This window comes from Rousettus aegyptiacus, unplaced genomic scaffold (genome assembly GCF_014176215.1).
Source record: "Rousettus aegyptiacus isolate mRouAeg1 unplaced genomic scaffold, mRouAeg1.p scaffold_m13_p_6, whole genome shotgun sequence".
In the NCBI taxonomy this organism is placed as follows: domain Eukaryota; kingdom Metazoa; phylum Chordata; class Mammalia; order Chiroptera; family Pteropodidae; genus Rousettus; species Rousettus aegyptiacus.
The window spans coordinates 13,833,825-13,861,569 of NW_023416309.1; the positions used below are offsets into that span (position 1 = coordinate 13,833,825).

General features: G+C 35.8%; 1 protein-coding gene across 1 annotated transcript in view; it reads left to right on the forward strand.

Annotated features, from left to right (window-relative positions):
* The window catches only part of CFAP70 (cilia and flagella associated protein 70), a 76,873-nt gene that overhangs the window by 46,111 nt on the left and 3,017 nt on the right, over positions 1-27,745 (forward strand). Inside the window, 10 exon segments of the mRNA XM_016156921.2 lie at positions 2,179-2,304; positions 9,654-9,787; positions 9,908-10,023; positions 10,210-10,434; positions 12,792-12,947; positions 13,482-13,603; positions 14,941-15,093; positions 15,602-15,763; positions 18,881-18,970; positions 21,878-21,979. Coding sequence (XP_016012407.1) covers positions 2,179-2,304; positions 9,654-9,787; positions 9,908-10,023; positions 10,210-10,434; positions 12,792-12,947; positions 13,482-13,603; positions 14,941-15,093; positions 15,602-15,763; positions 18,881-18,970; positions 21,878-21,979 — 1,386 coding nt within the window.

Sequence of the window (27,745 nt, forward strand, 5' to 3'; positions counted from 1 at the left end):
TGTCCCTAAGGAGCCCCTGTCTAGTAGAGGAGACAGGCACAAAATACAAATAACTGCAGTAAAGTAGGGTAAGGGCTGTGATAGAGGTGTGTCAGTGGGTAGAGCAGGTTAGGGGATACCTAAAGGAAAAGTGATAAACTTCACTCTGAGACCTTTTAGGGAAGGATTCACAGAAGAGCTGTGACTTGAGTTGGGCCTTAAAGGCTAAAAAGAAGTTCTCCATGTGATATTTCAGAGCATTTTAGTTATAGAAAATATCCCAGATGCTGGAAGCTTGGAAGAATTTGGCATGTACAGAAACTGCATATATTTCAGGGGCAGAGGTTGAAGTGGTTGAGGGACAAAGAAGCAGATGAAGCCAGTTCCTGGTGTGGGAGTTGGGAGTGTTGGGGAGGCTTTGTACAGAAAAACACTCTGATAGCAGTATATGAGATGAGTTAGAGGCGATGAAACTGGTGATGTTAACTCATTATTACATAGCTGGGAGGAAAAGTCAAAGATTCTTAAGTTTAAGGCTCAGTGACTGGGGAGCTGGTTGCACCATTAGCTAGGACAAGAATTTACTACAACATCAGTAAATTTGGTGGAAGGCAACTGATTTTTAATTAAATTTTGAACATTGCCTCTAGTGGGGTTTTGCTCAAGAGAGAGATCTGAGTTGGAGATGAGATTTGGGGAGCCATGAGTATATAGATGCTAGTTAAACTATGATCATAGATGAAGCTGCCAAGAAAAACTTGAGTAGAGAGAGAAGCAAGCTGGTAGTGAAACCCTAGGAAACACCAAATTTAAAGGATAGATGAGTAAAAGAATTAATGAAAGAGATAAATGAATTGTTAAAAAGGCAAAAGAGCCAGAATAAGAAAATTTTAAGAAGAAAAAAGTGGTCAACATTGTCAAATACTCCTAGGAATTCAAGAAAATGAAAACCTTGGATGAGATCAAGGGAACTGGATGGAGAAAGGTGGTTAGAAGGTACAAACTTCCAGTTACAAGATAAATAAGTACTAGGGATGTGATAACAGTGTGATGGCTATAGTTAATACTTCTGTATGATATATAAGAATATTTATGTTAAGAGAGTAAATCCTAAGCATTCTTATCTCAAGGAGTGTTTTAATTTGGGAGTGTTTTAATTTGGGAGTTTTCAAGACAAGTGCAGAAGGATAAGGATACCTGGGACTTGAGTATGCTGCTCAGAGAGTAGTATGTGTGAATGGTCATGAGGTCCAAGCTTATCCACTTGAGAAGTGATAGGCATATTGGAAACGAAGGAAATGAAGTTAGCAGTTTTAAGAAGACTAAGTGACAACAACGCAGAAGGCTTGTAATGTGAGTTGTGAGAGTGGGATATTAGAGGTAAAGTATTTCTGATTTGGGTATGGAAATATGTTGCCAGAGGGATTTGGAGGTCAAAATCATCGAAATTAAAGAGGACTAAGAACAGAGTCATTAATCAATGACCAGAAGCTTTCTTTGGCCCATCTCAAATTTATCTTTCTTTCTTCTTCACATCACTTAGCAACTCATTGTTAAAGTCACTGATATTATTTTTACTTCTAATCAAAGAATTTTGGGGAGTCTTTCTTGGCCATAGCTTCTGACCTAGAAGATTATTCATTACACCAGACTTCTTTTCTATCTGGATATATAGGACATATTATTTTTCTGGATCTTCTCCTACCTTTCTGGCTATTTCTATAATATCTTCTTTGTATGGTATATCTCTCTAAATAGCCCACTAGAAGTATAGATGTAGCTTCCAAAGCTTTACTCTTAGTCTCATGTTTTCTAACTATTTGAAGACTCTAGCTATTACTTGTCAACCTTTTTCATGTCATGGCACATAAAAAAATTAAAATATTTATCCTATACTCTAGAGAAAATGAAGGAAGCTATTTGAGGTCAGAGGCAGCTTGCTTAGGGATCCTGAGGATGGAAGAGAGATCACTTCCATGAGCTCAGACTGTTGGTATTTAGGTAACAGAGCTTCTCTTTCACACTTGTTATTTCTCTCTTGGTTCACTCTCACTCTCTTACTATAGTGGCAAAACTGTGAGAAATCTCAATATCATTTTAGACCTCATGACTGGAGTCTCACATCTGGTTTATTCTTATAAAACATCTCTACTTGTAATTGCTTCATTTTGTCTGCCTCATGTTTTGCTATTTTTCAAGACCATGCCAGATGATGTTCAAGGTGCTGTCTCAACCATTTATACAAGCAGTGAACAGCTTCGGCTCTTTGCATTTGAAGCAGAAGTCAATGAGAACTTTGAAATGGCAGCAGTGTATTATGAAGAGGTAATTAAACATCTTTCCAGTTGTTGTTGTTTATTATTATTTGTACAAAATGGATATAATAAGTAGTAGTTTTTGATTATTCAAAATTCAACCACACTAGTGAAAGGATAGAAACATAGATCAATAAAACAGAGTCCAAAAATTGGTTAACACAAATAAAGCTATTATGTTTTTGACAAAGGTCTATAAGAAATTTTGTAGAAAAAGGACAGTCTTCAAAATAATGGTGTTAGAACTGTTTGTCATCATATGCAAAAATTGAACCTTGACCTAAACCTCAAATGCTGTATAAAAATCAGCTTAAAATGGATCATAGATCTGAATGTGAAACTATAAAAATTTTAGAAGAAAACAGAGGAGAAAAGTCTTCATGATCTAGAATTAGGTAAAGTGTCCTTAGCCATGACACCAAAGTATAATCCATCAAAGAAAAATTTGGTAAATGGAACTTCATCAAAATTAAAAACATATGTTCTGTGAAAGACACTGTTAGGAGAGAGAAGAGAAAAGATACAGTAGGAGAAAAGATCTGTAAAACATATATCTGACAAAGGATTTGTCCCCTGAATATTAAGAACTCTCAAAACTCAACAATAAAAAACTAAAAAAAATACAGATGGGTAAAGGATTTGAACAAACACTTTACTAAAAAGGACATGTGTCTGATAAATAAGAACATGGAAAGATGTTCAACATCATTAGCCATTAGAGAATGCAAATTAAAACTGGAATGAGTGACTACTGCACATGTATTAGAATAACTAAAGTGAAAAATACTGACAATACCAGGTACTGGTGAGGATACAAAACAACTAGGACCCTCATACTTTACTGGAGGAAATGCACAGTGATATAGCCACTCTGGAAAATAGTTTCACAGTTTCTTATGCATCTATCATATGACCCACTCATGGGTGTTTACCTTAAGTAAATGAAATCTTATATACTTGAATGTTTATAGAAGCTCCATTTATAACTACCCAAACCAAAAGAAACTCAGATGCTCTTCAAAGAGTGAATAGATAAACTATGGTCTATCCATATAATGAACTACTACTCAGCAATAAAAGAAATGAACTACTGATAAAGACAATTTGGATGAATCTCTCAGGCATTATACTGAGTGAAAGAAGCCAATGTCAATGTTTGCATACCGTATGGTTCCATTTATATGACATTCTTGAAAAGACAAAACTGTAATGATGGATAACAGATCACTGGTTGCCAGAGATTATGGGTGGGAGGAAGAGATGACAATGAAAGGATAGCATGAGAAACTTTTATGGGGTAGTGAAACTGTTCTGTATTTCACTTTTCTTGATGGTAACATAAAGGTATACATGTGTTAAAATTCATAGAACTGTATGCCAAAAGAAAAAAACATTAATTTATTATAAATAATCTTTTTTAAAAACCCCAATTCAACAAATCCAGCAAGCATTTACTGAGTCCTTACAATGCGTTGTGAATGACAGTCGAGTTCTCTAATTCTATTAGTGCCACCTATCACATGCATCATGAGCTGAATAAACTTATATGAAGAATGGTCTGAACCTTCATTTATATTTAATTATTGACATATAATTCACTGGCCATAATATCCACCTATTTAAAGTATACAGTATTTAGTATAATGTATTTACAGAGCTGTGCAGCCATCACCACAATCTAATTTTTTAATAGACTTTTTATATGTGCTGCCAAAGTGAGCACTTAATAGACTTTTTAAAAAGCAGTTTGGATTCACAGCAATACTAGAGTCTAAATTTAGAGCATTTGCATCATCCCAGAAAGAAACCCTGTACCTATTAATCGTCACTCCGCATTCCTCTTTACTTCAGTCTGAGGCAACCACAAATTTACTTTATATAGATTTGCGTATTGTAAACAGCTTATATAAATGGAATCATGCAATATGAGGTCTTTTGTGACTACATTCTTTTACTTATCATTATGCTGTTAAGGGTCATTCATGTTGTAGCATGTATTAGTACTTTATGCTTTTTAATGCTGAGTAACATTCCATTGTATAGATATGCCACATTTTGTTTCTTTACTCATTATAGATGGGTGTTTGACTGGTTTACACTTTTGGGCTATTGTGAATAATGCTGCTATGAACATTCATGTAATAGGGTGTGTAAGTTTTGATAGGGACATATGTTTTCAGTTCTCTCGAGTATATACTAAGGAGTGGCATTGCTGGGTCCTATGGTAAGTCTATGCTTAATTTTTTGAGGAACTGATAAACTTTTTTCCAAAAGGCTATACTAACATTCCCACTAGCAATGGATGAGGGTTCCATTTTTCTCCATATTCTAGCTAATGCTAGTTATCATCTATCTTTTTAAAAAAATTATTATAGCCATTCTAATGGGTGGAAGCGGTATCTCGTGGGGATTTTTTGTATTTTTCTAGTTATTTTTAACATCTTTTCACATTTATAATTTTTTCAAGAGGAAAATATGTTCCAATATCTAAATTAATCGACAGAGGACTATTTAAATTACAAAGTTTAAAATGTCAGTCTATATAAATAAATTGTTTTGCCCCTTTGTGACTGGCTTATTACTTAGCATATGTCCTTAAGGTTCATCTATGTCTCAGCATATGTCAGAATTTTCTTCCTTTTTAAGGCTAATGTTCCATTGTATGTATATACCACATTCATCTGTCAATGGGCGCCTGGGTGCTTGTACCTTTTAGCTGTTATGAATAATTCTACTATGAACATGGATGTACAAATATCTCTTTGAAACTCTGCTTTTAGTTCTTATGGCTATATACGCAGAAGTGGGATTGCTGTATCATATGATAATTCTATTTTTAAATTTTTTGAGGAACCACCTTCCTATTTTCCAAAGTGGCTGTACCATTTTATATACCCACATTGTACAAGAGTTCTAATTTCTTCATATCCTCATAAACAGTTGTTATTTTCTGTTTTGTTGATAGTGGCAACCCTTATGAGTGGGAGCTGGCATTTCATTATGGTTTGATTCCTTGATGATTAGTGATGTTGAGTCTCTTCCTATGCTTTTTGGCTGTTTGTAGATCTTTGGGAAAATATCTATTCAAATTCTTTGCCCATTTTTGAGTTGTTTAATATTTTGTTGTTGAATTTTAGGAATTCTCTTGATATAGTATTCTGAATATTAACCCCTTACCAGATAGATGGTTTGCAAATATTTTCTCCCATTTATCCCCAAACAACTATGAGAAACATTTTTATTTCGTTGATAGTTTTTTAAATAATATTTTTTATTTTTCAATTATAGTTGGCATACAATATTTATTAGTTTCAGGTGTACAACGTAGTGATCAGCCATCTATATAACTCACAAGGTGATCACCCCAATAAATCTAGTAACCATCTGACACCATACATAATTGTTACGATATTATTAACTATATTCCTTATGATATACTTTATATTTCCATGACTATTTTGTAACTACCGTTTTGTACTTATTTAATCCCTTCCCCCTTTTTAGCGTACCCTCCAGTCTCACTCCCATCTAATAACCCTCAAAATGTTGTCTGCATCTATGAGTTTATTTGTTTTATTTTGTTTGTTTTGTTCTTTAGATTCCACATGTATGTGAAATCATATGGCATTTATCTTTCTCTATCTGACTTATTCTATTCAGCACAATACCCTCCAGTTCCATCTTGAAATATCTTTTTTTTATCCCTTTCAGTCTGCGTGTGTCTTTTAATATGAAGTGAGTCTCTTGTAGGCAGCGTCTATGTAAGGGTCTTGTTTTCTTATTCATTCAGCTACCCTTTCTTCTGATTCTTTTTCATTTGAAGTACTTGTTGATAAATATGTAGTTATTGCCAGTCTTTATTCATATTATTGATATATATATATATTTTCTTCTTCTTCTTCTTCTTCTTCTTCTTCTTCTTCTTCTTCTTCTTCTTCTTCTTCTTCTTCTTCTTCTTTTTCTTTCTTCTTCTTTTTCTTTCTTCTTCTTCTTCTTCTTCTTCTTCTTCTTCTTCTTCTTCTTCTTCTTCTTCTTTCTTTCTTTCTTTCTTTCTTTCTTCTTTCTTCTTTCTTCTTTCTTCTTTCTTCTTCGCTCTTTGTCTGTCCTTCAATTCTAAATGATATCTTTGCTGGATAAAGTAATCTTGGCTGTAGGTCCTGGGTTTTCATCACATTAAAATTTTTGTGCCAAGCCCTTCTGGCCTGTTCTGTTGAGAAATCAACTGAAAGTCTTAGTTCTCCTTCTGGTACCCCTACGATGCAAATTTTGTTGTGCTTGATGTTATCCCAGAGACCCCTTAAGCTATTTTCATTTTTTTAAGATTCTTTTTTTCTTGTTGCTGTTATGATTGGGTGTCCTCTACAACCCCATCCTGTAAATCATTGATTTAGTCCTCTGCTTCATCCAAACTGTTGACTCCCTCTAATGTACTCTTCATCTCAGATATTGTATTCTTCATTTCTGACTGGTTCCCTTTTATGTTTTCCATCTCCATTTTTATGTTTTCTATCTCTTTGTTAAAGTTCTTCCTGAGTTCATCTACTCTTGCCCTAAGTACATTGAGCATCCTTATAACCAGTATTTTGAACTCAGCTTCTGGTAGATCGCTTATCTCCACTTTGTTTAGCTCTTTTTCTGGAGCTTCGTTCTGTTCTTTCGTGTAGGACATGTTTCTCTGTCTCCTCATTTTGGCTGTCTCCTTGTGTTTGTTTCTGTCTATTAGGCAGGGCTCCTAATTCTCTTGATCTTAGTAGAGTGGTTTTATATAGTAGATGTCTTGTGGGGCCCAGCAAGATGCTCAAGATATGTCCCTTGTGTAGGTCGTGTGTGCCTCCCTGATATAGTTGAGCCTTTGTTGCTATTTGCACTTCGGTGGGAGGGACTGACTCTTAAGCCAATTGGTTGTAAGGACTGGCTGGTGAGGGGCCGACCCCACAGAGCAGGATTTACTTTAGCACAGCTCTGGTGCCTTCCCAGTCTGCCCCTCGGGCGTGTCCTCCTCAGATGCAGGCCTGGGTGGTACTCTGGCTCCATCACTGATTGAAGCAGGCGTCTGGGTATGCCAAGCCAAGAGCTTTCTAGGAGCAGCCTAGCTATAGGCCAAAGTCACCTGCATCCTGTACACTTCTGGGACCACCTGGTAATAGTCACCAAGCAATCCTCAGATGGCTGCCACCTGTGCTGGGCTTCTAGGTGCCTGAAGAAGCCAAGTCAGAAACTGAGGCTGGCTGCTGCTAGTACGGGGCTTGAGGCTGTTCAGCAAGAGGTACAATGTACACCAAGGCCAGATGCTACTCCTTTGAGTTTTGTGAGCCTTTGAGAGATTTTGGGAAAGTTTACAGCATGAGCCAAGATAAGCCATTTATATGGAGTAAACCACTGGAGGCAGTTTATGTGGGCTCACAAGTTGAGAGAGGCGGAGTCACAAGGAATCACCTGGACAGAGCAACCTGTGTTATCCAGGTTGATGGAGACTCAGATATGGTGGCTGCCTGTATCCACATGGTGGGAGGATGGAAGGCCCAACCAAGGAATAATGGATACTGCTAACACTTCTGTCTGGGAGAACGATGCCCCTCCAGCCCTTACCCTGAAGCCCGACGACTCAGTGTCACTCATATGCCCCTGGCACTCCTCTAGCAGCTGCTGGAGCTCCAGAGTGAGTGAATCTGTCAGTGAGTAAGTTTGGGTGTGAGCCCTTTAATAGGAATGTCTGCAATTCCCACAGCCCTGTGTCACTCAGCCACAATCTCTGCTGGTTTTCACAGCCAGAAGTTATGTGAACTTCTCTTCCTAGCACTGGAACTCTGGGCTGGAGAGCCCAGTGTGGTTCCTCAGGGAGGGGAGGAGGCTCTGCAGCCAAGATAGCCCTCCTAGTTCTTCACAGCCACACATGTTTTATGTCTCCGCCCCTCCTACCAGCCCCAAGGTGACCTGTTATGTATGGCTCCGGTTGTATGACTTCTGTTCAGCCAGACCTCAGGCAGCTCTCAGTGATGGTTGCTTTATAGTTTCATTATAATTTTAATGTAGTCATGAGAGGAGGATTACACAATATCTATCTTCTACACCATCTTGGCCAGTCTCTCTTGATAATTTCTTTAGATGTACAAAAGTCTTTCATTTTTATTAAGTCCAATGTGTCTATTTTTTTTTTTTTTTTGTGGACTGTACCTTTGGTGTCATAGCTAAGAAATCATTGCCAAGTCCAATGTCATGAAGCTATTGTCCTATGTTTTCTTCTGAGCTTTATAGTTTTAGGTCCTGCGGTTAGTTAGGTCTTCGATCCACTTTGAGTTACTTTTTTGTATATAGTATCAGGTAAGGACCCAACATCATTCTTTTACACGTGGATATCCAGTTTTCCTAGCACCGTTCATTGAAAAAACTGTCCTTTCCTTATTGAATGGTCTTGGCACTTTTGTCAAAACTCATTTGACCATATGTGCAAAGGTTTACTTCTGGGCTCTCTATTCTATTCCTTCGGTCTATATCTATCTGTCTTTATACCAGTGCAACACTGATTACTGTAGCTTTGTAAGTTATGAAATCAAGAAGTGTGAGTCTTTTTAAAGATCGTTTTGGCTATTCAGATTTTCTTGACATTCTATATGAATTTTATGATGGATTTTTCTAATTCTGCAAAACATAGGGATTTTTTTTTAAGTGAGGCAACCCTTGGTTGACCTCACAGATTGCAAGGACCTTGTCAGCTTACAATCCCTTATTTTTTATTTTTTATGCCTATAGCACCTAATCTTCCTAGGTGGTCTCCCATCCAACTACTAATCAGGCCAGACCCTGCTTAGCTTCTGAGATCAGACGGGATCAAGAATCATTGGGATTTTGATAGTGATTGCACTGAATCTATAAATTGCTTTGGGTAGTATTGACATCTTAACGTATTAACTTTCAATCCATGAACATGGGGGGTGTTTCCATTTAGTTATGTCATCTTTAATTTCTTTAGCAATATTTTGCACTTTTCACTCATTATGAGGTGCCGGTTTTAGAGACTCGTAAATAAACTTATACTTGCCATCTCTAGACTATGACAGAAATGATTATATATGAATCATTAAAATGAACCATAAAATGAACCTTTAGATTATTTCAATTTAAATTATTATTATTATATCAATTTAGATTATTAAAGTCAAATAATTATTGACTTTATGGTAAGCCAGAACATTGACTGTGCTAGGTATTCAGAATTCAATGGCAGGCAAAAAAGAAGTCAAAGTGTTTGCTTTCATAGAGCTTTTAGTATTTATGGAGTGCTTCTGTGTGATGTTACATGCATAAATATATGACATGGTGTTACAATAACATTGGTCCTCCCAATGTTTCACATGGTAGAGGATAGTCCGTGAGCCCCAGAACCTGGAACACTGGCTGGACTATGGTGCCTTTTGCCTTCTAACTGAGGACAACATTAAAGCACAGGAGTGTTTTCGGAAGGCCCTTTCCCTCAACCAGAATCATATCCACAGGTATGGGTGAAGGGAGATGGGGAATGAGTAGAAGCAAATAAACTTCTATATGAAGTTGTCTTGATTTCATCACTGTGACATGTAACCATGTTGTTAATCATGTTGGTGGTGTCTTCTCAGCTTGTTGCTGTGTGGTGTCCTGGCTGTCCTGATGGAGAACTACGAGCAGGCAGAAATTTTCTTTGAGGATGCTACTTGCTTGGAACCAAGTAATGTTGTAGCCTGGACTTTGCTTGGTATGGTATTTTCCTGTGATCTGAATTATAAGATTCTCTTATTATAAGATTCTCTCTTTCTCTTTCCTCTCTTCAATGGCCCTTCATGTAGTTCTTAAACTTTGGTAAAAATGTGAGACATGTTGCAATTCTTCAGTAAATGATGATGGGAAATCAGTCACATTTATTTCAGCATCTTTCTTTCAGGTTTGTACTATGAAATTCAAAACAACGATATTCGAATGGAAATGGCATTTCATGAAGGCTTCAAACAGCTTCAGGCACGAGCGCTTCAGGCACAAGTAACAAAGCAGAAGAGTATGGGTACTATAGAGAATGTTGAAGAAGGAGGGAATGTAGAATCCAGTTTAGGCCCTTGGGGAGTCACTGATGGCTCCTCTACAACAGCAACTAAGGCAGAAGCCCCAGCAGGTACGACTGGGGAATAGAGATGATGAATGGCTATTGGGAAAATTACCAGCCTTATGAATAGTACCAAGCACATAATAGTTACGCAGCAAATATTTGTTAAATGAATGAATAGGTGGAGTTTTGAGTTGTTCTGGGCATACCAGGAAAAGACTTCTCCAAAAATTTCCTCATTCATATGATTGCAAGTTTGAAGCTTCTACTATTGTTATTCAGGTTTTCGAATTTTAGAGAATTTGCATTTCTGGTGGGAATGCCAAATGGTACAACCAATTGGAAAAACAGGCAGTTTTAAAATAAAGTTAAACATGTGCGTGCCAGCAATTTCACTCATAAGCATTGACCCAAGAGAATGGAAACATACATCCTTGCAAAGATTTGTATGCAAATGTTCACAACAGATTTATTTAAGGTAGACAAAAACTGGAAACAACCCAGTCACTTGTTGAATGGTTAATAAATTTTCATGTAACTGTACAATCAAAAACCACTCAGGAATAAAAAGAAACAAAATACTGATATGCACAACATGGATGAATCTCAAAAAACATTATGCTAAATGAATAAGCCAGATGCAAAAGGGTATAATACTGCATGATTCCATTTAAATTAAATTCTAGAAAAGGCAAAACTATATTGAGAGAAAGCAAATCAGTGGTTGCCTTCAGCTGGAAGTTGGGGACTAACTACAAAGAGAAGAAGAGAGCTCCTCAGGGCACTAGAAATCTTTTGTACATTGATTGTAGTAATAATTACCTAAATGTATATATTTGTTAAAATTCATTGAATTATGTACTTAAAAGCAAACACTTTTTAATATATAAATTATACCTCAGAAAAGCTGAATATTAACAATTTCTAAATATTAAGATCCTCACTTACTCAATGATCAGTCTGCAGGATTTAACCACTCTCCTTCCTGAAATACATCTTGGATTACCATCTTGAACTGTTTGGGTTTCCCTTGTTTGCTTCTCTTTCTTGTCACTGTCATTAGATATAATCAATTCTCACTTAACAGTTTTGCTTTTTAAGGGTTCGCTTACCCTCATAGTTTCCATTTCACTACTGATAACTCTTAAGTATCTGTCTTTAACCCAGACAACCCTCCAGAACCCAGCATCTGGATTATTCTACTAGTAAACTCAACTCCTTATCTCCCAAATTGACTTTCCATCACTATAGTAGACATCCAAGCTCATGATCTCAAAGTTATTCCTGTTTCTTCTTCCTTTCTTGCTTGAGTTTCCCCCATACCTATATCAGGTTTAATTCCCAAGACCAGTTGTTTCTCTTTCAAAATGTTCCTTGCATCTTTCCTTTAGATTTCCACTACTCCCCTTACCAAATATCCAGACTGTTGCACCAGCCTTATTACAGATCTGTTTGTCTCCATCCATACTTTTCTTCTCCTTGCTACATAGTACTGTTAGAGTAATCTTCATAAAATACCACTTTCATCATCTAATTTTTCTGCTCAATATTCTTCATTTTAACCCTATTCTTTTGCCTCTAGAAGAAAAATCCTAGCATTCAAATATCAATACAATGTAGCCCCAACCTACCTTTCTCTTAATTTTCTCAATGCAATCTTCAATACCCAATAAAATAAATTACCTCACTACTTCCATCCTTTTGCCAACAGCATGCACACAGCCTTGTATGCCTCTCTCTCTCCAATTTCTACCTATTTTTCAAAGCCACATCTTTTGCTCTAGCTGAGTGACCTCTTCTGATTCATATCCAGCTGGCGCTGCTCATTTCTTGCCTGGCATTACCTTTTATTTTTATTTGTCAAACATTTGTTTGCTTGAGAGGCAGCATGATACGTTTAAGAGCTTCAGCAAATTATTTAATTTCTCTGTGATTCACATGGTTTAAAGGAGCATAATAAATAAAATCTCATTATGTGAACAATAAATTATACATTAAAGTTCTTTGTACAATACTTGGCATATAGTCATGCTCAACTATGGCTACTTATGTTATTATTTATTATTATTATTATTATTAAACACTGAGATGATTAGAATTCTTGTCTTTCAGAGGTTTTAATATCATATAAAAATATATTAATCTTCTCATCTTGATTTTTGAGATTCTAGGTCTAGCAAATTATACTATCATGCTTTGGGCTAGCAGCAGGGTTGGACTAGGGGTTATAGTGATGGGAACTGTTATCAGTTTAGCTTGTACTCTTTAAGTTATACAGAAATGTAAAAAGTCTGCAAAATAAGACTGTCCACGTAGTAGTTCTGGAATATGTTTTGAAAATTGATTATATTTTATTTTCTGTAATAACTTTTCAATATTCAATGTAGGAAGGTTTTTTTTTTCTCATTAAAATTTAACCTATTTAGGACCAGGAACTCCGTTATCCATTCTAGATGGATTTCTTGAAGCATCCTCCAAACTGCAGTCTGATTCACAAGAACCCATTTTGTCTGTACAATCTCAGGATCCGGTAGAGCAAAAACCATCCAACCTACATGACAAGGAGATAACAGCAAAAAGAGGTAATCAGGAATAAAGATTTTCAAATGAAAGAGGGCATAAACAAACTAGACAGGATGAAAACTCCTATGAATACCAAATCAGTGATCTTAACACATTTGAACGTTGATTAGTTTATCTATCATTTTGCCTAACTGCCTTCATATGAGGCTAGGCTCTGAAATCCAAACTCAGTAGTACAACTCTTTCAATAAACAAGTATATTTAACTCAGAAAAGTAGCCAGCTGTTGACCTATGATTTTCTAATGATTCATTTTTAGAATATCTATAGATTATGTTTCACATTCAGGAAGATCTGAATACTTTTAAAAACCCATTCATTTGGTCGTGACTTGCATTTGGAACCATTAGTTGAATAACCTTGAGAACTTTTAAGATCTCCTCTTTGGGGACCATTGCTATAGAGCAATCTATTGCTTTCCAGATTATAATCTCTCTCATATATATTAGAATAATCTTGCTACATTAGTGTGTCTGAGGTTCATACATTTTTTTCTTTAACATCTAATCATCTGTTCTTTTAATATATTTTCAGAAGCATCAAAATGTCAAGATTCATCGACTTTTCTGCATCCCACTTCTTATGTTGTTTCCCAAATTCCTACCACCATTTTCATGGAAACCATACGGTTCTTGATGAAGTTCAATGCTGTGCAGGTCAGAATATTTGGAAAAGTACGAATAGATGGAAAGGTTTTAATGAACTACTTATTCTATTCATAATGGTATATTTTCAAGCTTAAATATGTATGGTAGAGAAATCAAATATGCTTTTGAGAGCACATGGTAAGCCTAATGGGATGAATATCCAAGCGTGAACCACTTTCTGCAGGGAGCCTCAGAAGACCTCACTGCAAGTCTGCTCCCTGTAGAATACCGGCAGAGCAAATGAAGACTCTAATTTATATGCAGCCTGATGTCACTTTATTATGGGAACTCATGCGAGTGTTGGGGTTTCACAGGAACCTAATTATACCCTTTTTTCCTTTCAGGATAAAAATATTAAATTTTTTTATTGGTAAAACTGGGCTGGAGATGTGACTGGTCCTAGATTTAACTTAACATATGCTGTCACAGGTAGCACATCTGGAGAATTGTAGCCTCCTCCCAGAGAAGAGTATTCTACAAGGTCTACCTACCACATGGGAAACAGAAGTAGATTCATGAAACAAGCAGTAGGAGAGAGAGCAAGATCCAGGAGCCAAGAGAATTGGCCCCAATCCTGCACTGTGCATGTTTCACTTGAGGGTGGCCAAGTTCAAGAGAGGGCAAAAATTATGAACCGGGTGGAAGTGGGCCACATCAAACCTTTCCCAATAGAAAAATGGGCTCTCTGTCTTCCTGATTAAATAAGTCACTATCCCTCCATGTCAAAGCCAGAATGCAGGTAGAGGGAACAGCTACAGAGCCTCCCCTCAGCATTTTCCTAAGAAGATATAAATTTTAGTGGAAGTTTCTACCATATAAGCTGAGATGGGAACAGAGGGAAAAGAAGGGTTTCCCCCTCTGCTTAGCAAGTACCTGTGACTCTAGTGAAAAAAACAAATATTTGAGAGTATGTCACAAATAAATACACTGTTTCCATCTGGAGTCTAGAATTTTAGAAAGGGAGGTTTTTGCTCACTGTAAGTTTCCTTGTAATTATGGCTGCCTGAAAATGTTACCTTCTGTGTAAATGTAAGTGCCTTTATCTCCTGCGTAACAAATACAGGCTAAAACCCATCTAATATGTTGACCAGCAAGACCCGAATTGTGCAAAACTGTATTCACTTGGGAACATCTACATTTGGTGACTAAGTAATAGTTGGTAATGTAACCATGATATACTCAGTGTTTATAATTCACCTCTAACCTTTTGAAGTTCATAATCATTTCACTCTATAATATGTTACTTATTGTTTATGATCAGAGATAGAATCTTCAACCATGATAGCTATAGAACTAACATAATGAGGTCATTTACATGTTCCTTATAATCTGATTTTTCCTTGCAGTATGTGCACAGGGTGCTTGCACATGAGCTATTATGCCCTCAAGGAGGCCCCAGCTGTGAGTATTATTTGGTACTGGCCCAGACATACCTCCTCAAGAAGGACTTTGCCAAGGCAGAGGCATACCTTCAACAAGCAGCCCAGATGGACTACCTGGTAATAACTTTTGCTAGAGCCTCTTGGGTTTAATTTGGAGAAGGAGTGAGCAGACTTTCTTAAAGGTGGTTATGCCATATCACAGGTAGATTTCTGGTTACCAGAGATGGTAATCATTAGCTGTCAGTTAGGTCATATACCTATTTCCTTCCTTTTTTTTCTTCTTAAGCACTTCTGAGTTTTGCTAAGGGCAGAGAGAAGGATAAGGACAGCTCTTTAATAGATAGCTTATCTATTTCAAGTTTTCTGGGCTTCTGTTTTTCTTATTGTGAACACTATCTGGCTATACTTGAATGTCTTTATTAATACTTATCCCAAAGACAAAACAGCTTTGAAGAATGCAGGAAAGAAATGAGAGGGAAACTGAATGGCCCTGTTTCTAACTGAGTGCTATTAGAAAAAGAAAGCAGGTGATTTTAACATTTACGTTTAAGTGTTAAACAAAGATCATTAATGTACTTTTAAACACCACCTCATCCCACGTACTACTTGTTCTTCACTTTCTCAGAACCCTAACGTTTGGGGTGTGAAGGGCCATCTCTACTTTCTGAGTGGAAATCATGCTGAGGCCAAGGCATGCTATGAGCGAACCATTAGTTTTGTAGTAGATGCTTCTGAGATGCACTTCATCTTCCTGCGACTGGGGCACATCTATCTGGAAGAGAAAGAGGTGAGAGATAGAGAACGGGGTGTAACCATGGAAATCAGGTTATGGTCTGGGACCTGATTACAGTCAAGCATTGACATTCATGTAGACTAGAAGTAGTAATATGATCATGATATTTGTATATGCAAAGATAAAGTGACTTGCCCAACATCAGATAACCAGTAATTAATAGAAGCAGGATATAAATCCAGGTAGTCTCATATTAGAGTCTGTGGTTTTAACCATCATATTACTAAAAAGTTATTAAGAACTCAATAAATTTTATTTTAGCTATTATGTTAGCTATTTTTCTTTTATCAGCAGAAGTAGAAATATTCTTAGCTTGCCTTAACTAATGGAAAGTGTTATGGGCTTCAAAATTCTCCAAACTTCCTCCGCAGCACAAAGGATTACATTTAATTCAGCTGAGGCTGATGGCATCCCACAGAGCACTCTGACCTGACCCTTCCACAATTCCTTTCCTTATTTTAGGAAACACACCAAAGCCTCCTAAAAGAAGCTTTCTCTTATGGAAACTTTCAGAGAATATAAAGTAAACAGAATAGTAGAATGAACCAATCATCCAACTTCAACAATTATCAGCATTTTCCCAAAGGCCTTTTGACTCATGCTTTTGATTTGACTTCATTCTATTTCTCCCCACAGAACACCCAATTTTCTTTCTATTTAAAAATAAAACAGCAGCAACAAGAAGTTACAATGCCTTATAATTTAAGTAGGAAAGCTCACATAGGCTTGAAAGAGAAAAATCACTATCTCATTACAGTAAAGTAGATAAGAAAAAGTTTTTCTTTTTGATGTTATCGCAGTCTGCATCTTCACAGAGCTGCTAACTTTTGCAGTCACCAGGCAATGAGTTCATAGCCCATTTGCCGAGGCTCAGCTATAGTTTCATCTCTCACGCTGGAGATATAAGACAAGAGTGGTCCCTTGAGGAATAATTCTTTTAGAACTTTTTTTTTGTGTGTGAATTTTTATAAATGTCTCCTGTACTGCTGAGAACTTCTAAGACCTTTTATAACAAGGGAACAGACTCTCAGAAAGAGGTTCTATCAAATATACCCCTTAGTTCAGAGATTCTATATCTGTCATCCTACCACATGTCACTTTTAAGTAAAAAAGGTGATCAATTCATAGAGTCTAGGTGGAATTCAGATAATCATTGTGGTCACCCAGAACTTTCAATGTAACTCCTTGCCTCACCTCTTAAAAAGACTATAAATGTCTTTGGAACTGCGTTCACATCAAAATCTGCCCTCTAATTTGGTCTATCCTTCTCTCACCAGCTTTCTTTCAACAGCTCCCTGAAAATAGACATAAAATACAATCCAAGACCATAATAGCCAACATAATATTAAAAAAGAAGAGCAAAGGTAGAGGACTGACTCCCTACTGCTACAAGACTTAACTATAAAATTAACAATAATCAAGACAGTGTGGTATCATTGAAAGAATAGGCAAATAGGTCATGGAACAAAATAGAGAGCTCAGAAATAAATCCATATAAATATAGTCAACTAATCTTTGACAAGGAGCAAAAGAAATACAATGGAGCAAAGAAAATACTTTTAATAAATGGTGGTAGAACAACTGGATATCCATACGCAAAAGAGTAAATCCAGACACCTTTAAAAATAAACTCAAAAGGGATCATAGAACTGAATGTAAAATGCAAAACTATAAAACTTCTAGAAGATAATATAGAAGAAAACCTATATGGCATTGAGTATAATGATGACTTTTTAGACATACCACCAAAGGCATCACACAGGAAAGAAAAAATTTATAAGTTAGATTTCATTGACATGGAAAACTTATGCTCTGCAAAAGACAATGTGAAAAGAATGAGAAGCCAAGCCACAAATTGGGTGAAAATATTTGCAAAAGTCACACCTAAAAGGACTAGTATCTAAAATACGCAAAGAACTCTTTAAAAAACTCAATAAAAAGAAAACAATTTGATTTTAAAATAGGCCAAAGACCTTAACAGATACTTTGGCGAAGAAGATATACAAATAGCAAATAAATGTATGAAATGATGCTCCACATCATATGTCATCAGGGAAATGCAAATTAAAACAATGACGAGATATCACTACACACTACAATCTGGTCAAAATCTAGAACACTGACACCCTCAAATCCTGAAAAGGATGTGGAGCAGCAGGAGCTCTCATTCATTGCTCTTGGGAATGCAAAATGGTACAGCTGCTTTAGATGACAGTTTGACAATTTCTTACAAAACTAAAAATATTCATACCATACTATGCAGTGAGTGTGCTCCTTAATATTTACCCAAAGAGCTGAAAACTTATATCCACACAAAAACTTGCACGCGGATGTTTAAAATAGCTTTTTTCGTAATGACCAAAACTTGGAAGCAACAAGGATTTCCTTCAGTAGGTGGATGGATGACCTGTAATATATCCAGACAATAGAATATTCCTTAAAGCTAAAAGGAAATAAAGCTCTCAAATCATGAAAAAAACACAAAGGAAGCTTAAATGCATGTTACTAAGTGAAAGATGCCAATCTGAGAGGGCTACATTCTTCATGATTCCAACTGTATGACAGTCCATAAAAGGAAAAACTGTGGTGATAGTAAAGAGATCAGTGGTTTCCAGGGGTTGGCGAAGGGGAGTGATGAATAGACAGAGTACAGGGAATTTTTTTTTTTTTTTTTTGGAGTACAGGAAATTTTTAGGGCAGGGAAATACTCTAATGAGGAATACGTGTCATTATACATTTGTCTAAACCCATGGAATGTACACCAAGAGTGAACCCTAAGGTAAATTATGGACTTTGAGTAATGATGAAGTATCAATGTAGGTTCATCAGTTCTAACAAAAGTACCACTCTGGTGGGGGATGTTGATAGTGAGAGAGGCTATACATGGGTGGGGGCAGGGAGTACTCATACAGGAAATCTCTGTAATTTCTTCTCAATTTTGCTGTGAACCTAAAACTCCAAAAAAATTAGGTTTAAAAGAAACATATAACTCAAGGACTCATTTAACTTAGATTTGTCTGGAGTGCAGTTGAAGAAACACCATGATTATTCTAGTAATGCAGTGTTCGAAGATTCCAAAAGAACAATGGCTTAGTGGTACTTTTTTTGCAGTATGAAAAGGCAAAGAAAACCTACCTGCAAGCCTGTAAGAGATCACCTTCATGCCTTACGTGGCTAGGACTAGGAATTGCCTGTTATCGGGTAAGAGAATAAGGGCTTGAGACTAAGTCCATGTATATAGCTGACCTTGATTCCTTGATCTTTCAAGTACCCTGAGAGTTTCTAATGACAGTAGGATGGTAATCAGGGAAGTCTTCTCTAATGAAAAGTTGCTCTTCAATGTTGTTTAGTAAACTGAAGGTCAATCTGAACTAGAAAAATAAAACATTCTTTAAAAACCCCACAGGAGATTTCACTTTGGGTGGTGAACACACAATGCAATGTACATATAATGTATTATTGAACTGTACACTTTAAACCTATATAATTTTATTAACCAATGTTACCCCAATAAATTTAATTTTTAAAATCCTGCAAAAATTTGAACCAGGAAGCTATAAAATTAAAAATTTCATGATTTTTGGTACATACGCTCATAATTTTATGATGTTATCTATAAGAAAAATGTGACCTGGGATATCAAGATTAACCTAAATAAATTAAAGAAATTGATTGATATTTATTAAGCTCTGTGGCCCTTCTGTATTCAGGAGTTGCTGCTACAGCTTCTGGTAGACCTTATGCTTTATCACCCATAAAAACTCTCTAGTCACCCTTCCCTCCTCTGTTCTAATCTTTGAAAGAGGCATGCATCCTGCTGTTCTTTTCTAATATTTTACACATATTGTTGATTCCAACCCTCTCCTTTTCTCCTAATACCTTACTTTCTTAATTTTTTCTTTCTCTTTGATTTAAATTTTTAACCTTTCCTTTTCAGTCAGCTTTCCCCACACTTTCCCCCTCTTATTAAGCAACAGTGATAACAACAACAACCTTCCTGATTGTTACCCTTTAACCAAAAGAGCTGTCTACATTTCTTGTCTCCTCTTCCTCATTGCTGTTTTTTAACCATAAAGGTAATATATGTTTATTATAGAAAATTTGGAAGATACAGAATATGAAGAAGACATAAATGTATTCATAATCCCGTCACTCAGTAATAATCACTGTTAACATTGAATACATTTTTCTCCAGTCTTTTTTCATATATATATGAAAGCAATTTTAATATATAAAATTGTAAATAATGTATTTACTGCTTTGTAATCTTTTGTCTACTTAACTATATAGCATTGGTATCTTCTCATATCACCAAATACTTTAAAATATGAGTTTTGATGACTACACGGTGCTCCCAGGTTTCGATGCATAAATAAGGTGATCATGTAATTCATCATACAAACCAAGACACTTCTAAGAATGAAAAGGGTGTTATTAATAATTACACTGGGACGCAGAGACTGTCCAGGCCAATTGAGACGTATGATCACTTATACATAAGCAAATACCATGTTAACTCTCCTACTTAAATCCTTCAATGGCTACCCCTTGTTTCAGAATAAAATTCAAATTCCTTTAAATTAATATGTATGATCTGGTCTCTGCTGAACTCTTTAGTCTTATCACTTCCCTTATTTTCCCTTTTCTCCCTTTCTTTTCTTCAGTCACACAGGCATACTTGAGATTCCTGAGCATGCCATGCTATCTTATGCCTCCATGCCTTTGTATATAATATTCCTTTTATTTAGACTTCCTTTCTTAACCTTGTGCAGCTAACAAATTCCTGTTTATCTTTCAAGATTTACTTTAGCAACGTTTCTTCTCAGAGGCCGTCCTCCAATCTCAGGGTAGAATTATTATTATTTTCCTTTACTCTCCATTAGATCATATATATGCTTTTATTATAGAAATGTTTATTCTGTATTGGAACTATTTATATGTGTGAGTTTTATTTTTCCTTTTTTCTAAAAACATATCTGTCAGTGAACTCTTTGAGGGCAGGAGTTGTATTTTACCTTTTTATTCCCAGTATCTAGAATACTTCTTGACACATTAATTACTTAGCAAATACAGGCTGATTTGCTAAGGATAATGAATCAATATCTCAGAGACATTTAAAATGTAGACCACGTTCTATGGCCATGCTACCCTGAACAAGCCCAATCCTGTCTGATCTCAGAAGCTAAGCAGGGTCAGTTCTGGTTAGTACTTAGATGGGAGACCACCTAGGAAGACCAGGGCTTTAGGCATAAAAAATAAAAAAAATAAATAAAGGATTGTAAATTGACAAGGTCCTTGCAATCTGTGAGGTCAACCAAGGGTTACCTCGCCTAAAAAAAAATAAAGTGTAGGCCAAGGTATGGGCATTGCTGAAAAGTCATTCTTTATATTGTTGAGCCTAGAAATCCATTATTTTCTAAAATAGAAAAAAATGGAGAGCTGCTTTATTGGAGAAGAGTGCCTTATTTTTTTCCTTGGTGGTCTTTTGGAAGATTTAACAAAGCAAACTCAGTTTTAGAAAGTAGCTATGATATCCATGTAACCAGAGTTCAGGAAGCACCCTAGATCTTTGACTATTGTATTAATTGCTCAAGATTGTGCTGTTAACTAACTTTAGGGGAAAGAAAGCTTTCTGAACAACAATATTTTGACAGGCGCATAGGACTTTAACCCTAAGAAAGGAATTCACAATGTAAAGGAAAAAACCACAAATGTATCTGACAGCCATTGCATATGGGGAAATAACTAAAGGATGCACAACAGTGTGCCATCTGAAGCTTGATGGTTCATGGCTGCATTTGGGACTGCTGTAGAGGGAAAGACAAAGAGAGGGGTATAAGTTGAGAGCCTAGCAGAGAGGATTCCAGATTCCCCCACCTGGCTTTTTAATCAGAGCAGTTCTACTTTTAGCTGGTTCATATATTGGGCCACCATGTAAGAATTTTTTTGAAGAAAAAGTTCTACTAAAAAACAAAAAGTTGAAAGATGTTGGTATGGTCATGTACAGGACCAGTGTTATTTGGAAGTAGTGTTTACAGCTAAGCTGACTCCAGCTGACTTAAGTGAAAACAAAATTGACTTAACTCACATGTCTTCTTTTTTGTCAAGCTGGAGGAGATCACTGAGGCAGAGGATGCTCTCTCTGAAGCCAATGCATTGAGCAATTACAATGCTGAAGTATGGGCATATCTGGCTCTGGTCAGCCTGAAAGTGAGTGTTTACTATCCTTACACAATGCCCTTTTAGGGCAAAAGGTAAGGAACCAAGAAAGCAAGAGATAGCAGGATGGCCATTAATGTATGATATTTGAGGTTTGATGATACTCAGATTTTGTCGTTATATAAATGATGAAGGAGGGGCTGAGTCTGGGAAGCCTTGACTTGGAATGTGCTCTAAAATCATTTACTCAGGTGTGTTTGTCTGAAAAGAAAATTCTAAAAGTGGGAGTGAGCCATTTGGGCTTGGTGGTCATGGGTACACAGGAGTCAGGTGGGCCAGAGCAAACTGCCATCTGGGGTTCTGGGTGGGGCGGGCTCCCTGCAGCACCTTTGAGCTACTCTACAGGCCAGCCTAGGTGGCGCTGACCAAGCCCAGTCCAATGCGTGCCCTGCCTCAAGATGAAGGAGGATGTAGGCATCAGAGCCTGGCCTAGAGTTGGGGTTATGAACACTGAATGGAGAGCTGTGCAAGGGTGGTGACCGACAGTGCAGTCCGATGGCAGATTAGACTTGGGGGTGGTGAGTGGTTCTCCTTTTGCTCTCCTGAGTGCCTCTTCCTGCATTTAGGAGCTCAAGCCTGAGACAATGGTGAGTGATCCTTACATAGTCATTCCAATTATGCTCTGGATCTACAAAAAAAATACTGGAGCTAGATATATACCCTCTCATTTCCCCTTTTGTAAGTTACATATGGCCTAGAAAAGCTATGTAAGACTCCAATTATAAAATAAAGGCAAAGTAGGCTATAAAGGTACAGATATAAATGGATTACCAACAAATAACCAATAGATATCTCTGATAGACTGCAGTGATTTTCCCAAAAGATCTCATTGTTTTAAAAATGGAACTGATACTATAAAGCATCTTCTTCGTAATTGCCTCTGAGTTTTTCTTTGAGACTAGAATTTGGGATAGTTTAGATAGTTACCTGATACTAATTAGGAAATACATGGTATTTATTTATCTTTAAAATTTATTTAGTTACATTTAATGATCTTATTCCTCAGTTCCTTTTTTATTAGTTTTCATTTCAAAAAAATAATAAAATTTTTAAATGGAAGTGCTATTATATCAGAATATAGACAAAGTCAAATACCAGTGAAGGAGATGCTCTACTAGTCTTTTTGAATCATTCCTTCCTGTTGAACTGCTGTCTGAGGGTGCTTATCCTTGATAATAGATGGGAAATTAGATGGGGGGTATTGTGGGAGATTGTAATAAAGAAGCGGTGGTACATATATACAATAAAATATTATCCATAAAAAAGAATTAAATCTTACCATTTGTGACAACATGGATGGGCCTAGAGGGTATTATGCTAAGTGAAATAAGTCAGAGAAAGACAAATACCATATGATATCACTTATATGCGGGATCCAAAGAACAAAATAAATTAACAAACAAAACAAATGAAACAGACTCATAGATACAGAGAACAAACTGATGGTTGCCAGATGGAAGGGAGGTTAGTGGGCTGGGTGAAAAAGGTGAAGGTATTAAGTACAAATTGGTAGTTACAAAATAGTCACAGAATGTTAAGTATAGCATTGGGAATATAGTCAATAATATTGTAATAAACATGTCTGTTGCCTGGTGGATACTAGACTTATCAAGGTGATCACTTTGCAGATTATATAAGTGTGTAGCTACTATGCTATACACCTGAAACTAAAAGAAAATAATTGAATGTCAACTGTAATTGAAAAGTAAAAAATATGTATGTTTATTTAATAAACAGTTTTTTAAGTAAAGAAAACAAGGACATGATAGAGAGGATTAACAGAATCATAAACTGCCTTTTTCTTTGGTAAGATTAGTAAATAGACAAACCTCTTGCATAACTGATTAAGACTTTAAAAAGAGAAGGCACAGATCATGAATACTACAACAAAATAGAGGCTGTACTTCAGGAAATTTCTGTCTAAAATTCAACTCACTCATGACTTCTGAAAGTCAAGCAAACTAGCTTTTTTAAAATCTGAAAATGTATCTTCTAAAATCTATGCTATTATATAAAATTTCTTTGGAGTCAGGAACAAGACAAGGATACCTGCTATCATCATCATCATTTCTACTCAACACTATACTGGAAGTTCCACCAAGGCAATAACACACATACACACAGAAAAGAAAAAGGAGGAAAAAGATTAGGAAGGAACCAAGCAAATATACAAACAAACTGAAAGATATAAAAAAGTTTCAAAACTTAAAGGGTAGACGAAAATAAGTAATGATGGTTAGTGGTGGGGGAAGGCATTGGGGAACAGAGTAGATAAGGATTTTTTAATGATATATATGTATTGTCTATTAAATAAGTATTAACTCAGAAGTAGGATCAGTAAGGTTGCTGGATAAAAGATTAATATAAAAAATATCATCAAAATCAGAAATCATCAGGAATACCAACTTGAAAGTCTAATTTTAAAAAGTCACAGTCAAGAGTTGTTAGATAAAATTATAAAACTTTATTAACAGGCATATAAGAAGATCTGATAGAGATACCATGTTCAAGGACAGGAAGTTTCAATACATAAAGATGAAAATTTCCCCCAAATATTCAATTTGAATTAAATTTTAATAAAAATCACAGTTTTTGAGGAACTTAATATGTGAACTTAATCCTAAAGTTCACATTAGTGCAAGGTTTTATATAATATACCACCTTTTGTATAAGAAATAAGGAAAAAATTACATGCAGATTTATTCATTTATGTAAAATAAAAGTACAGGAAGGAAAAATCAAAAATTATCTAGAGTGGGTCCTATAGGACATGGGCAGGCATAGTGTCTGAGGAAGGGAGGGAGTGAAAGGGTAACACTCTATAATTGTTCTTTTTTTTGTACAGATCTGGCTTTTGGTACCATATTAATGTTTCATATATTTTTAAAAGAAAAGCAACAAGAAATGAGATCATATAATTCATATCATAAACAAAGAAAAACAATAACACTGAAGGTATGAAAAAGAGAACTAACTCAAGATACTTAAAACCTCTGTACAAATATTGGACTCTAGTTAGTAGTCTTTTTTTCAGAGTCACGAGTTAGCAGTTATAAAGTTACTAAGTATTCTATGATTTACCAAATAAGTAATTATAGATACTGGGAGCAAAGTTTCTCACTATCAGAGAAGTTATAAACATGGAAACAGGGAAGATGAAATGACGTTGTGGTGAATTGAATTGGAGATTTCGATATGAGCTCATGATTTGATAGATTTTACATATATGTATATGTACATATACATATATATATATGTAAAACATATATTATATAAAGTGGTAGGGGCATGAGTACACCTAGTGCTAAGGACTTCATTTCTAAATTCATGAAAAAGAAGTAGGGCATTTGTCCAATTTAAAGGAAATAAAGGAATCAGAGGCTCCTTGGAAAATGGCTGATTTTAGAATTGGGACAGGGAAATACAATATGAGTCTGGAATATTTTGCTGAACAAAATAAAAAGTACTCAAAGAAAGACTGAGATATCCAAAACACACAAGGGAAAACAAAAGACAAAGGAACTAGCTTAAAGAGGGGGGGCCCTACCGGCCCTACCTGGGACAATTTGAGCATCAAAATAAATAATTATAGTTAAGGATTACAAATGAGAAACTATGAGCCCACAGTGATATAATTAAACAAATAATCGTAGATGAGGAAAGCTTACAGTAGAAGGCCAACTGTTAAATGTATAAGGAATCATGGAATTAGAAAATCACCATTTGTAAACCACCATAATTATAATTAATTCGGGGAGCAGTCATCCAATGTATGCTGAAACTATGGCTGAATGTTTAAGGAGTAGGAAGATATTTACATAGAATCAAAGTATATCCCTACAGATATTTATTAATTGCAAAGGGGAACAGAGTAATGTTATAGTAGAAAAAACCTGGCCAATAACAAACTAAACAAAAGATCAAAGTTACCATCACCAGTATTGGGATAAATACCATGTGTCTCTTGATAAGATGCACTGAGAACATATCATTTTTGTGGTATTCCTGCCAAAAATTCTAACCTGACATGAAGACAAATCAGGTAAAAATTGTGGAATACCTTACAAAATAACTCTCGTATACTCTTCTGAAATGCTGATGTCGTGAAACATAAAATCTTAAGAATTGTTCCAGACTAAAAGAAACTGAAAACATGAATACTGAATGTAAGGCATGATCCTAGATTTTCTTTTGTTGTAAAAGACATGGGATATTCAGAAAAATCAGAATGAGGTCTATAGATAGATAATAGTATTGTATTTTTACTAGTCTCGATTTTGAACATTGTACTGTGGTTATGTAAGAGAATGTCCTTAATTTTAGAAAACACTTACTGAAGTCAAATTGTATCAGGTGTCCAATTTACTCTCAAGTGGTTCAGGAAAAGTTAAAATATATACGTGTGTGTGTGTGTGTGTGTGTGTGTGTGTGTGTGTGTGTGTGTAGAGAAACAGAACTATTCTTGCAACTTTTCTTTAATCTGGAATTAAGCCAAAAAATTTAAAAGATAATTCCTTAAGATAATGCAAATTAACACCACAGTGCACACTCACTAGAACAGCTTAAATCAAAAAGACTGACAATACCAAGTATTGACAAGGATGTAGAGAAACTGGAACCCTCACCTGTTGCTGGCAGGGTTGCAGATTAGTACAACCACTTTGGAAAACAGTTTGGCAGACCTTAAAAAAGTTAACCTGTACTTACTATACATCCTAGCCATTTCACTTCTTGGTATCTAGTCAAGAAAAGTGAAAACATATGTCCACACAAACATTTCCCCATTTCATTGCAGAATGTAATAAGAGTCAAAGACTGGGAACGTTCTGAAAGTCTGTCAGTGAATGGATAAACAAAATGTGTGATATTACCACAAATGGAATACTACTCAGCAATAAAAATGAAAATCTGATTTATGCAACAATATAGATGAGCCTCAAAAAAAATTATGCTAAGTGAAAAGCAAGGCACAGAAGAGTACATATTATATAATTCCATTTACATGAAGTTAAGAAAACTATGAGACAAAAATAGATCAGTTTGTTCCCTAGGGCAGAAGGTGAGAATGGGGATTGACTACAAACAGACATGAAGGAACTTTTGGGGAGTAACAGAAATCTTATAAAACTAGACTCTGGTGATGCTTGCACAACTGAACCTTAAAATTAGTGAATTTGTGGTATGTAAATTATACCTAATAAAGCTATTTTTTAAAGACTGTATAGCGCCCCCCCACACACACACAAGTGAGGAACATATGGACTATTTAATAAATAGTGGTAGAGTAACTGGCTATCCCTACGAAAAAAAAATTAGTTCCTTACCTCATAACACCAGACACACACACAATTTCAACTGGTTTAAAGACCTAAATCTTTTTTTAACATATTAGATGACCGGTTTACTACAAAAAGTTATAACTCAGGAACAGCCAGATGGAAGAGATGCATAAGGCAGTGAGTGTGGGAAAGGGTGCAGAACTTCCATGTTAAAGACTTAAATCTTAAAACTTTAAACTGTTTAGAAGAAAATATAGAGAACAGTTCTATGCCCTCAGAGTATACAAGGTTTCTTGTGAATGTAATAGCACAAAGCAAAAATAAAATGTCAATCAATTAACAACTTTAAAATTAGAAACTCATGTATAACAAAAGACACTGAAAGCTTAAGGACTGTGTTATAAATACTTGCAACATTTATGACTAAGAAAGGATTAATTAGTATCCAGATTATATAAATAGCTACTTAGAAAAAACC